The sequence below is a fragment of the Folsomia candida genome, unplaced genomic scaffold (genome assembly GCF_002217175.1).
Source record: "Folsomia candida strain VU population unplaced genomic scaffold, ASM221717v1 Fcan01_Sc029, whole genome shotgun sequence".
In the NCBI taxonomy this organism is placed as follows: Eukaryota; Metazoa; Arthropoda; class Collembola; order Entomobryomorpha; family Isotomidae; genus Folsomia; species Folsomia candida.
The window spans coordinates 447,546-460,937 of NW_019091221.1; the positions used below are offsets into that span (position 1 = coordinate 447,546).

Genomic DNA, 13,392 nt, shown 5'->3' on the forward strand with positions numbered 1-13,392 from the left:
AAACCTGAGTAACTTTTCCAATCACCTCCCTACATAAATACACCAATGGTTTACACAAAAAATAATCCGTTAAAAGGTCTTATTACCTGCGGTGTGACTCTACTGCTAGTTTAATAATTTTTTTTACCAACCTGGTAATATCTATTTGCGAGCAAAGTTAATTACCAGAGTGGTATTTTCCTTTGTTTCCGACTATTTTTCACCTATCCGTGTGCCTGTCATTCTATACAGGATGGTATTGTATATAAGTATATTTATTTCTAGATTTTCTTAACCTATTTATGTTTTTTTTATTAAGAATATTACTAAACTCGACGAATATGTATAAATAAAATAAAAACTCTGTATTTATTTGTTTCATTGTAAAGTTTTTTTTATTTTAAAATTTAATTTGTACATACACAAACATAAATTAAGATACCGAACAACTCCCACTTATTTTTCTAGGGTGTGCATCCGCCCAGAATGACCAACCAGATCAGAAAAAGAGAAAAATTTCTTTCCACAGAAGTAGCATTCGTTGGTCCTCAAACCCACGTGCACCCGGGCCACGTGTCTAGCTAAGCTTTTCTTTACTCTATTTGTGTACCCGCATTGGTCACAGGAATAAATCGGCATCTCATTGGTCGGATGTTTCGCCTCCACGTGATACTTTAAACTGTATGCTGTCACTAATTTCTTGTTACAAATCGTACATTGATAGTCCCTCCGATTTTCGTGGTAAGTCCTCTCGTGATACCGAACCCCGGAAAATTCAAAAAATCTCTGAGGACAATACTTAAACTTGAACGATTCCCGTGAAGATTTATCGTCATGTATACGCTGAAAGAGGAAGGAACATTTTAAATTAAATACATAAAGATATAAACCCTATAACGTTTATGATAAACAAGAAAATGCAACAATTCGGGGACGCTGTAAGAATGGTGTGGTCATGGCGAAAGGAGGAAGAATTCAAGAATTCAAGAGTTTTAATAAAACTCTAAAAACTGAGAAATCAAAAATTTAACATTGCGTTAGATATTCGAGTCCAAAGTTTGACCGTGAACGTTTCTTGCATTCACTTAGAAAATTTGTGATAACTTTAGACACAAATATCTCAAAATGGGGCAAACGAAATGACGTAGTTAAAAATTCAAAAATTACAAATTGTTTGCTTTTACCTTGTGAATTTTCAATGTCGCCTCGTCTACGTAGCTATGTCCACATACTTCACACCTGAAAGTTCTCTCTCTCGTATGCGTGGCAATGTGTCTGTTGCGGTTTTGTTTTTCTTTAAATTCCCTTCCACAAAGGGTGCACCGAAATCGAACAGGGCTCTGGGCATGTTCCACTTTAGCGTGTCGGCCAACTGCGTACTTGCCAAGAAACGATTTATCACACTGTGGACAAGGGTATCTTTGTCGTACTCCGGTGGTGTGCACGCGGCTCATGTGTACCTTAAGGTTTTCTGGGCCGCTAAATTCTCGAGAGCAAATTGTGCAGACTTGTTTATTGTGCTTGCGATAGTTATGCCGGGACAAGGAGCTGGGATTTTTCAACGTTTTCGCGCAGATCTGGAAATATTTTAGAAATGGATTATAGCTTCAATTATGTACAGGTAGGGTTGCCGCGGGTAGCAAAAATGCTGCCCGTTACCCGACCCGTTACCCGCAGTGCAACTACCCGTACCCGCACGGGTACCCGTGCGGGTACCCGTTACCCGCTACCCGTTATGAGAATTAAGCTAAAACCCAACCAAGCTTCGGAATAAATTTGGTTTAATCAATTATTTGCTCATTTGGGTTGATTAGTAGTTTGAGATAACGTGAAGCAAGTAACGCATACCGTAATTTGCTAGGTAGATGTCATTATTTATTTCCATTTAATACATAACATTTTTCTTACAATGGAACCTTTTTGAAGCTACACCGGGTTTCTTAGCGAGCTGTATCAAAAAATCAAGCCAGCAATTAGGAATTACATACACTTATCTTTCCAGTTAATGGCCCCTTTGAAGAAAACTATGTGGGGGAGGGCAGGTCAAAGTCCAGCATGGTTTACGTCCAGTGAAGGAAAAAAAAGAACATTTACTTAAAAATTGAACTTTGCAGCGACATTTTGCTTCAAAGTGACTAGTCAGCGAAAGATAAGAATCACGTGATTTCTAATTTTGACTTATCTTTTTGATATAACTCGCTTAACAATCCTGGTGTAGCTTGAGAAAAGCTTCCATTGGTAGTTTGATTTTTTGAAATTTTGATTTAAATTCAGTTTTCATTTTAAAAAATTGCCTCAAATTTTGCCTTCAATATTATCGACGATTTTCACCCGAAAAAATTAAGATATCGTCAGTGTTACATAAATACGCAGAAATACAAGCCAAATTAGTACCGATATTTAAGAAAGGATGAATTCTGCTTGAGAAACAATAATTTCTCTGAATTATCTGAACGCAAAAAGTGTTTGAGGCTGCCGTAGGCTTCCGAAAAGACACGCTCGTTACAAACTCTAATTGCTGGCAAATGGCAAATTTTGAAATGCATAAACAATAAACTGACTGTTGTTGGTAAATAGACTAACTTGATGCTACCTTTCTTTGTGAACTGATTTATGTCCAAAATTAAATAAAAACTGAACTACCCGTTACCCGTGCGGGTAGTTCTCACTACCCGCAGATAACGGGTACCCGCAAGAATCGTGCGGGTATGCGGGTAACGGGTACCCGACCCGTTACCCGCGGCAACCCTATGTACAGGGGCGATCAACTTGCAATTCGTTGGTGTGAAGCGTAACCCTTCGATTTGGTTGAAATTTTGAAATTATGTGGTCCAAGTCAATACAACCAACGTTTCTTCAGGCAGTTTGTGTGATGGTCAGAATTTGTCAAAATATTTGAGGTTAATGTTTAAAAATGGGCGATTTTACCAGGCGGATGAAGCAAACTCTACTTTCATTCTTCTCGTGCTAAAAATTGGATATTTTTTAAACACTAACCTCAAATATTTTGCCAAATTCTGACCATCACACAAACTGCCTGAAGAAACGTTGGTTGTATTGACTTGGACCACATAATTTCAAAATTTCAACCAAATCGAAGGGTTACACTTCACACCATCGCATTGTTAGCTTAAGGCACCACAAAAATTTTAGAGGAGGGCTGTGGTACACACTTCCGGCATTCTCTAAATTTAAATTTGCATATGTCGTACATAACTACTTAAAGAAAATTTAGCACTACTGTTCATCCAGTATTAAGTATTAGTCGCAAAAAATTCTGATAGGTTATCTAGCAGGTAAAATTAAATTTTGTGAATAGAAATTTGTACACCGTCTCATTCTATTAAATAGAATCTATTTATTTTCCAATAGTTTTACTTTTGTTGCCAATGACGAAATTATTTAAATTATATATTGCCAAATAACTTCTCAGACACATTTACATACACCTCCTGTAATATGGATTTGCTAAAGACATAAGTACAGATATTTTGAATTTATTCCGGCCCTGTCCAAATGTGGTTTCACTGCGAAAATGATGACAAAATGTGTAGGATTTTGCAAAATGTCGATCACTTACCCCGCACTTAAATACTACATCCGGTTCATGAGTGTGGATATGCTTGTCCAGATAGCGCTTCTTTTTGAAACTTTTTCCGCAGTGGGGACAAGCTAAATTAGTGTGGGAGCTGGAATCCATTTGCAATTAGGCTGATTTCCTACTCCTCTGATGACGATTTCCCCTACGTAAACTAAATCAAATGTACTTTTAGGTTCCTGGTAAACGATAAAGTAAATTTGAATCCATGCATGCACTCTAAGAAACCCGGTAACTAAGTTATTACCAGGCGGAATATCTATGTGACTCTACCGCATGGTAATTAATTTCTTATTGAGTCGTAGAAAATTAGTTACCAACTGGTAATATTTTCAAATTTCACGACCGGGGTTATTGCCGGTTTGGTAACAAAATGTCTACCACTCAATAACAAATAAATTACCTTGCGGTAGAGTCACATAGATACTTCCCCTGGTATTAATTTAAGGGTTACCGGGTTTCTTAGAGTGTGGAAGTATTACATATTTATTTAATACCTCGGTAATTTAAAGAGGAATATATTGACAGGATTTTTCACACGAGTTTTACAAAATTGTTGAGTAACTGGATATTCTTTTTAATACATACATTTCCGAAAACACGATTCGTTTACAAATATGGGGAAATAATCATAGTGTATTTAGGGTGGCTTGTGGTGGTTTTACTAATAACCATTCTGCACTTCGCTGGGAGCAAGACTGAGTCAAATGAATTGAGTCAAAAGTGTGGAAGACAGGGTTTACCTGAATTCTAAGAAGGGACGATTTGTATGCTTATAAGCACTGTAGCAAACAGTCGAACCCTCGCCTTTAGCGTATGCGTTTGTGATTCGCTTGTTCATGTGTCTTGTGGTAGTCATTTATAATCTGAATTCTAGAAAAAGGCTGGAAAGGGTTCGATCCTATGAATGAAATATATGTACATACAAATGTATTTACTATGGATTGGTGACGTAACATAAGCCCACTGGGTACAGCATAGTTTCCTATAATCTTTATCATATCCTATGTATTACCGAACTTAGATAATAACAGTCGACGCGTTATCATCCTCGTGCTTACAATGCAATGACGCCAGCAGTCTCGCTCCGATTTTGATGATACTTCGATAATTATGTAGCCTCAGGTAAATAATTGAGCACATGTTTCAGGATTTTTCATAATGCTCAGTTTAAACAAAGTAATGTATGATGGTAGAAGTGGCCGAAAATTCGCATTTTTCTCGTGAAGTTTTTCTTTTTTTGTTTTTGAGGGAGAACAATGCGAATTTTCGGCCACTTCTACCATCATACATTACTTTGTTTAAACTGAGCATTATGAAAAATCCTGAAACATGTGCTCAATTATTTACCTGAGGCTACATAATTATCGAAGTATCATCAAAATCGGAGCGAGACTGCTGGCGTCATCGCATTTTTAGTATCACCTCACTTCTCTGATAAATAGATTACACATACATATATAATCCACCAACTTAATGAGTAAATATTGTATAAAGCCTATTATAAAATCTCCAGAGTTTACAATTGATTACGAATTTCTCCTCAGGCTCGAACTTATTTCAATATACAAATTCCATTAATCATTACGCTCAATTTTACACACGTGCACAAATACACATGTACAGCGTATTTAGCAATGCTGTTGCTAATTTTGACACGATTTGGTTGATAAAGTATCAAAATTGTCACAATTTTTCATTTGATATGTGCACATCTATGAGATCTTCTGTGGACAATTGATTTATTGATTTTAGGATTTTTTTGTCATTTACATAATTGCCTTGTGTTAAAATATTTTATTACCTCAATCATCCTGGAAGTTTTTGATTTTTCTACCCCAATTTTAAATTTTAGATTAAATAAGATGATTAAGGCTCTGTACCAACTTTAAACACCCAAATATATTTTTGACCTTAGTTACCCAATTAATTCTAAAATTATATGCAACCTCCCCCCTCCCCCTGGTAAAATTGGAGAAGCAAATTTGGAAAAATTAGCAAGTTAAAAGTCAATGAACTAGGAAAAATAAATAAGAAATAGACCCAAACTTCCTTTTTACCTTATGAATACGAACATTTTGATGAATTTAAAGTTTCAAGGTTCGAAAATTCGAGGTTTTTTTAAGTACATAAATCTTATATACTACTTGACAACTAGCCGGATGTAACTTTTCCAAAGACGTTCCTGCCGATACTTCCGTATTTTACACGAAATTTTGAGTTAGAAGTTGTAGCTAATATTATGACCGAGGTGGATTAATCAGTGAGAGACTCCAAAACACTTCCAAAATTTTGATATTTATGAAATAAGAGTGCGTAATTGAGTCAGTGCTACGTTTTCTGAAGGAAAAACTGTCCACCACCATTTTTCTGGGTCTATGACCTATTATACCATCTGCGCCACACTATTCTCCACCGCTATAAATAAGAATTGTTAAAGTAGAACTGCCCCCAAAATTGTGAACGTCTTTTGAAATCTCTAAAACATTAATCACGGTTTTATTTTTTTCGCAAAGTTGGTAGTACTGGGTGGCTACATTTTTCATTAAAAAATATGTTGATAAATTTACCACCAACGGCTTTTTTCCAAAACGTGCTATCGTGCTTCAGTCCCAAGAAATTTGGGTAGTAAGGGTACTTGAATACCTTGGTGAATTACTGGTACAGAGCCTTAAATTGGATGAAAAATGAAATAAGTGGTACAATGATCTGCAAATGACGGATGACTGCTACTGTAAATATGTTTAAATTGTCTCACTTTTCGTTTAATGATTGCCCTTATCTGTTTGAAATGATTACAATTAGGGTTTCGTTTTTCTCGTGCAAAAACCTGCAAACGTGCAAAACTACTGTTTACCACGGCAGGTGGGAAAAAGTGGGAAAAGCGGTTTTTACCTTGCAAAATGGGAAAATATAGGGAAAGCTAACGACTTTAATCTAATCATAAATATTTTTCTAATTGGACTTCATATTCATCGTCTCCGCAAATTTATGAAAATTTGGATATGTAATAATGGCACTTTTGAGTCAAACGTTTCAACCAATTTTGATTGTTTTGCCAATTTTTCCATATATGTAAATACACCTTAATTTCAGGGATTGTTCGAATTGAACCATATCACCAACTTGTTTTCTCAGAATTTGACGCAGAAAACGAATATGAAGTCAAATTTTGAAAATCTTAAATTTTAAACAAGTTATTTCGAATTGCTTCAAACCAGAGTTTTTCCCATTTTTCCTACTTCCCAACTATTTGTGTAAAAAGTGCGTTTTTCGCACTTTTTCTCGCTGCCTTAGCCAATTTGGTTTTATTTTTTACTCGAATATAGTTGTTTTCCCATATCCAATATTAAACTCAACTTTTTTTTAAATTAAGGTATTCCTTTGGTAACAAATTTTCTAAAATATTTGAAACATCTAAAAATTGAATTTTGATATTGGGTATGATAAAACAACTATCTTGAACTACATAAATGCAAGAATTTTGCATGAATGATTGAGGTACATGCTAAATAGACCAAATAGTAAGGTATCCTTGAAAACAAATTGGCCTTCTTGGTTATACCCGTAGTTTCTAAAAACGAGCATTTTCCTTTTAGTAAAAAACGTGATCGAATTAAATCAACACCCTTTAAATACAACTCTAAAAAATGTGACGCAATTAAAAGATATGTAAAAACGCTGAAATTATTCCCCACAAATTTTATTACTATTACCTAAATTGTTCCATATTTATTTAACCCTTCCTAGTGTCAGTACCGCTCTAAAAGTTCCCTTGATCACGGCTCTCATAAATTTCAACACGGTCAACCGCTTGATCGTGAAAACGCCCTCTTTTCCAATCTGCAGGGGGCGACATCCCCTCCGAAACTTGGCCATGTACCGTTTCTCTTCAGAATTTCTAAATTTCATCATCTTCCAAGATTTCACCATTTTCCCAGCATCGGCCTGAATTCTGCCGAATAACTCAAGCCCAACGGTCCAAATGGCCTGGGAAGAGAACGACCAGACGACCAGGATTAGCTAAAAAGGTAATTATTAGTTAGATTTATTTATTTATTTAACTACACTCTAATAAACCCGGTAATAAAGTTATTACCAGGCGAAGTGTCCATGTGACTCTGCCGCATGGCAATTAATTTATTATTGAGTGGTAGACATTTTGTTCCCAAACCGGTAACAACCCCGGTCGCAAGATTTTAAAAAATATTACCAGTTGGTAACTAATTTTCTACCACTCAATAATTAATTAATTACCAGTGTGGTAGATACTCTGCCTGGTAATAACTTAGTTACCGGGTTTCTTAGAGTATAGAACTGTTCCATAATTCTGAGAAAATTACAATCACATGAATTTCCAACGATTCTCGGTACAATATCAGGGTCACATTAGCAAATAAAATTAATTGTCCGAGAGCTGCATGCAATCCTAGTAATAATCCACCAAAACAATCCATCATTTGGCGATGGATCAGTTCCAAACATCTTAAAATAAAAGTTAATTATGACAAGGAAAATTAAAAATTCTGATAAATGTCAACCTGTACTCTCCCGGTAAAACCCACGCGGTCTGGAAAGACGGCGCACATTTTGAATTTCTTGCACCGATCCGAAATTCACCGTTTATCAAGCGCAGGATCGAAACTGTGAGAGTATTGCGGTATTTAACACAATAACTGACAATTTAACCTTTTTTCAAGCTACACCGGGATCGACTAGGGGATTATTTTAAAAAATCAAGCCAAAAATTAGGAGTCACGTGACACTAATCTTTCCGTTGAATGGCCCTTTGAAGAAAAATATTAGAGGTCAAAGTTGGCACTCCTCCCTGGTTTTAGTCCCGTGGAGGAAAAAGCGAGAGATAATTTGCTCAAAAATTGAACTTAACTGCCCATATTTTTCTTCAAAGGGGCCAGTCAACGGTTCAATAAGTGTCATGTGACTCCTAATTTTTGACTTGATTTTTTTCAGATAACTCTCTAGTCGATCCCGGTGTAGCTTGAAAAAAGGTTCCCTTGTAAGAGAGAATCTTAAATTTGCACTTACAAATATACAACGTCACCAGGGTGAGAATCAGCAGTAAGTTGTGCCAACAAGCGTTGCAGTAATACGCGACGACTAACGAGTATCCCCAGTAAATCAAGGTATGATTTGCCCATGCCGGCGGAAAAATGGTCGGGAGATAGATTGGCGTTTGCGGATACACCAAATAATGCAGCACAGAAAACCAAGGTCCCGTCGAAAATGAAAGAATCCCCAGAACAAGCAGACCGTCCATAAAAATCCCAGTTAATGATTTACTTGGGTCATAATTTTGCATCCATTGCCCTACCAGAGCGAATTTTTTTCAGATAAGCAATCACACATAAAATAATCTAGGACAAATTACAACCCAAATGGTTACTCTACCTCAAGGATAACAAGTTTTTTACCGTTCTGGCTACCGCGAGGTTAAAAATTCTAACCAAAAACGAATTACCATGGAGGTTGCGCCACATATTTTTGCAACCTAACCAATTACCGCATGCGTAAATCGTGCTACCAGATTATATTATGTGGATGCTTTAATTATTCAAAACATCGAAAGACCCGCAATTTCAAAACAGTAAGGATTGAATAATGAAAAATTCCTCCAATTAACCACATATCGTCAAACTAATTCATAAAATACCAAAGATAAAAGATAAAAGTGCAGTCGATGCTTAATTCAGAAAAGACCTAAATGCACAGAAAAAAAGGAAAAAAGACCTATGTGCAAGTATTTATGTACATATTTACTTATATATATATTTACTTATTGCTATTTCTTGCTAAAACGAGCCTTCTTACTTATATCGCTCAAATAAGCCATAAGTAAATACATATGTACATACATTCTCGTATCGAAAGTCTTGTTTTTTTTACTTTTTTTCTGTACGCTTAGGTCATTTCTGAATGAAGCATCAACTGCACTTAGGTCTTTTATGAATTAGTCCGACGATATGAATGTATGTACCTTCAAATTAGCGACAATATCGCACCAATCTGCACCCCACTTGGCAGAGATCACTCTGATACAGGTTCACGAACACGAAAGCCCCACAACACACGACAGAGATATAACTGAAGGCGTATGAAATGTGGAAATATTCATTTGAATTGGCCCCTCCGCATAAAAAGATTTCCAGAGTTCTCCAAGAAATAAAAAGTCCTATGAAAACCATGATAACGGTCGCAATTAAAAGTCTCCATCGTGATAGTTTGGTAGTGTAAAACGTTTTAGTTTCTGGATTGAAATAAATACTATTCGATCCTAAGAAATATGATGGGATGATGGCGAAATGGACGAGTTTTAGACCGAATTTTGAATACATTTCTGAAGAAAAGTTTCCTTTCTAAAAGAACTAAAGTATATATTCTAAGTTATATGAGCAATATTTTGCTTAAGTTGCAGGTTAAATATATTTACAATCTAACTTCTAAAATATGTTGTAAAATAAGCTGGTCCGCTATTTTCTAACGTTCAGTGCAGGAGTAAAGTATTTGAATTAAATGGATTTCCGTACTCTGTAAAAATTTAGGTAAGCGAACAATAATTTGTGGAAAAGGAAATGCCATAACATTTTGCGATAAGTATATGTTTGTTTCAGATTCTCGAATCGAACCCAATTTTGTATAATTTGTATCGAACATGCACAAAGCATAGGTTTGAAACCACTTATAATTTTTGCAAAAAAGAATGGTATCGACACAAGCAATTCCACTCCATTAAAAACGTGCCATTTTGTTTAAAATACCAATTTCCTGTATTTACATATACCTAAAACTCGTTGCTATTTATTAAATTTTGTGCGCAATACTGGTTGGGCTTATGAATGTAATTGCATATCGTGCTACTACATAATTCACAAAATACGGATACCTAAGTACAGTCGATGCTTAATTCAGAAAATACCTATTTACATAGTTGATTCATAAGTTCCCGCACAAAGATTTCTGATTATAAACCCCGAAGTATTAGAGCTATCGGTTAGAAATTTTTATGGATGAACAAGGTTTTAATATGGTTTAAAAATCATAACTTCTTTTTCAAGATTTCCTCCAGGGCCACTCTCAGAGCCCCGCTTAAGCAAAAAAATCGACTTTAACATAATCCGATTTTTTTCCGTCCCAGAAAAAAGTTTAAACTTTTTCCATTGTTAAAATCCGCTTAAAATCTAATCTGATCCGAAATTTAGCCGGGGCACTGGACACGGATTGAAATGGTGTCCCGGGGCTTAAACAGAAGATATAAGTCGTGACGACGGCTGCTCGATCGCGGCACGCTCCGTTTTCATGGGAAAAGCGCCCAGATCTTCAGTACGAATGACCTCCTGCCTTCCTCGCTTTTATGAAATTTAGGACATACTTGTATCTCTAATTTTTACCACCAGTCATGACACAGGGGATTAATGTCTGCATATGCTGAGGACTGTTCTTTCAGCGAAATAAAATTTAAAAAATGCATCCAAACTGTTTTGGACATTTTTTGCACTATACTCACAATGGAGGTCTCCCAACGTATGCTCACAGATTTGGACCAAACTAGCGTCAATCGATCACAAATATAATAAGTATGGAATTTGCAAATGGAACTATCTGCCAATGTTCAAGTTTAACTGAGATATTTGCATAAAAGAGGAGAAAATGCACCACCAAGGCCAACAAATTTTTCAATTTCCAAATTTGCTACGCATTTTTCCCGCTTTTTATGCAAATATCTCTGCCAAACCTGCGCATTGGGAGATAGTTCCATTTGCAAATTTCATACTAATTATATTTGTGATCGATTGACACTAATTTCGTCCAAATCTGTGAGCATACGTTGGGAGACCTCCATTGTAAGTAGCAGAGCATTTTTGAAAGTCAAATCCTGATTTTCGAATAGTTCATGGTCCAGGAAAAATGTGCAATTTTTAGCACGGAAGAAAAATTGAAATTGAGTCTGCTTCCCTCGCCTGGTAAAAATCGCTCGTTTTTCACCTTTAACCTCAAATATTTGGACAAATTCTGACCATCGCACAAACTGCGTGAAGAAACGTTGGTTGTATTGACATGGACCACGTAATTTCAAAATATCAGCCAAATCGGAGGGTTACACTTCACACCATCGCATTGTTAGCAGTTGCTTTATGAATAAATAATGCCCCCATCCCTCCTTCATCATGTTTATATAATTTATTACTTGTATCCCTAACCAATTAAAGCAGAAGGACAATCAAGTTCATTTTCATTTTAACAACAACAACCATCAATTAAACACATTTTAGCCCAGGATTTAATTCACTACTCCAATTACAGGGTTCACCACATTATTTAGTGTATTCAATACTCTGCAATAAGCATCATACTTCAAAATTTTGCACGCCTGTAGTTTATATTTCAAACTGCATTCGCCCATGACCAGGTCACACGAGCGTTCGGCTTCCATATCCACGCAAACAGCGGTCCAACCCGCGCATATGCAATCTGCCCGTATCGCAGCCTCCTCCGCGGTTAGTTCTCGATAGCAGTACCACTGCTTGATGCCGTTGGCCTTCTCTACCCAACGTCCACGAAAACCGTCAGGACAATTGTTATTCCAACCAGTGCATGACACCTCGATAAAATCGTGGTCAATATCACTGCAGTCATATGCAGTGGATGCTAAATAAATTTTAAGACAGTACATTTACATAATTTACTTCAAGTTATGTGGTTTAAATGTCAGGTTACAATGGAAAATTTGTCAATAGGAAAAATTCGTAAATTTCCATTAGTTACGGATTTGGGATTGCGATGTTTAATAATTTTTATCAAAACTTTTGACAAAATTGTTAAAATATTGAATTTCAGAGGCAAAATTTCCGTAACTAATGGAGATTTGCGAGTTTTTTCGATTGAAAAAATTTCCATTGTAATCTGACATTTAAACCACCCTGTGTTTAAAAATGAAGCCCGTTTTCATAACCCTTGCCATTCTATTCTAATTAGGCGATGAAAACGAATCTGATTTTAAGTAAAATATGTACAATCCCTACCTTGCAGATTAAAGCCAAGCAGTAGCACGATGATGAAATTGGTGTATCTAAAATTGAGAAACGACATGATTAGTCTGATTTAAACTAAATGCCGAGTAATATTCAGTACAAGTGGTTTGATTCTCTTCTTGTTCAGTTTGAGTAGAATTCTGCAGTTTATAAATGGACATGGAGCGTGACTTTGTACGAAAATTGGACAAATCTTGACATTTAATTATACACTGAATAGAAATAATTGATCTCTTGCCATACCGGGTGGCCGAGCGGAGTGTGGTTGTGCATGAATTAATATTTCTGGAATTTCTCCAACAAAATGTTTCCATGTTTCGTTTAAACAAAACTGAAGAGTTCTGCTTAATTTATTCCTTGAAGACCGCACGGGATGATATCCTTATATTTTATTGAAGTTTAATCAAATCGCATAATAAATTAAATTATTGATGGACAGCATGGTTGAAAAACAAGCGTCATCGTTACACAACCACATCGTTACACAAGTTAAATATTAACATTAATTTACTTATTATTCCAAGCAATAAATATTCTTTTATGCATCGTAGATTTTAAAATTTATTATCACAATCCAGCTCGTGAAAAAAATCTGGGAGAAATTGTTTCCATCACGAATTGAATTCTGAGATCATAATTCAATTATATATAAATCAATTAATCAATCAATCAATTTATTAAATAAAATACGGCCTTTGGCCCTCATCATACGTAGAAAAATATTTCATTATATTTCAGATTTAAGGTATTTCGCTAAAATAATTACAT

General features: G+C 35.8%; 2 protein-coding genes across 2 annotated transcripts; both read right to left on the bottom strand.

Annotated features, from left to right (window-relative positions):
* Positions 1–391: 391 nt before the first annotated feature.
* Positions 392–4,260, bottom strand: LOC118438962 (zinc finger protein 569-like). The gene is made up of 4 exons (XM_035859939.1): positions 4,075–4,260; positions 3,560–3,731; positions 1,164–1,556; positions 392–822 (listed from the first exon to the last, which is right to left on the bottom strand). The coding sequence occupies exons 2-4, from the start codon at positions 3,677–3,679 to the stop codon at positions 436–438; spliced, it is 900 nt and encodes a 299-aa protein (XP_035715832.1). The 5' UTR covers positions 3,680–3,731; positions 4,075–4,260; the 3' UTR covers positions 392–435.
* A 7,498-nt stretch (positions 4,261–11,758) lies between these two features.
* Positions 11,759–12,757, bottom strand: LOC110860158. Its single transcript, XM_022109218.2, has 2 exons — positions 12,616–12,757; positions 11,759–12,241 (listed from the first exon to the last, which is right to left on the bottom strand). The coding sequence occupies exons 1-2, from the start codon at positions 12,680–12,682 to the stop codon at positions 11,874–11,876; spliced, it is 435 nt and encodes a 144-aa protein (XP_021964910.1). The 5' UTR covers positions 12,683–12,757; the 3' UTR covers positions 11,759–11,873.
* Between the last annotated feature and the right edge of the window lie 635 nt (positions 12,758–13,392).

Bases quoted from the DNA above. Each gene is read 5' to 3' on its own strand.
- LOC110860158 (XM_022109218.2), bottom strand. From the start codon at position 12,682: ATGTCGTTTCTCAATTTTAGATACACCAATTTCATCATCGTGCTACTG. The intron at 12,242-12,615 runs GTAGGGATTGTA...AAATTTATTTAG, and splicing joins GCTTGGCTTTAATCTGCAAG to CATCCACTGCATATGACTGC.
- LOC118438962 (XM_035859939.1), bottom strand. From the start codon at position 3,679: ATGGATTCCAGCTCCCACACTAATTTAGCTTGTCCCCACTGCGGAAAA. The intron at 1,557-3,559 runs GTAAGTGATCGA...AAATATTTCCAG, and splicing joins ATGTAGTATTTAAGTGCGGG to ATCTGCGCGAAAACGTTGAA. The intron at 823-1,163 runs GTAAAAGCAAAC...TTCCTCTTTCAG, and splicing joins CGACATTGAAAATTCACAAG to CGTATACATGACGATAAATC.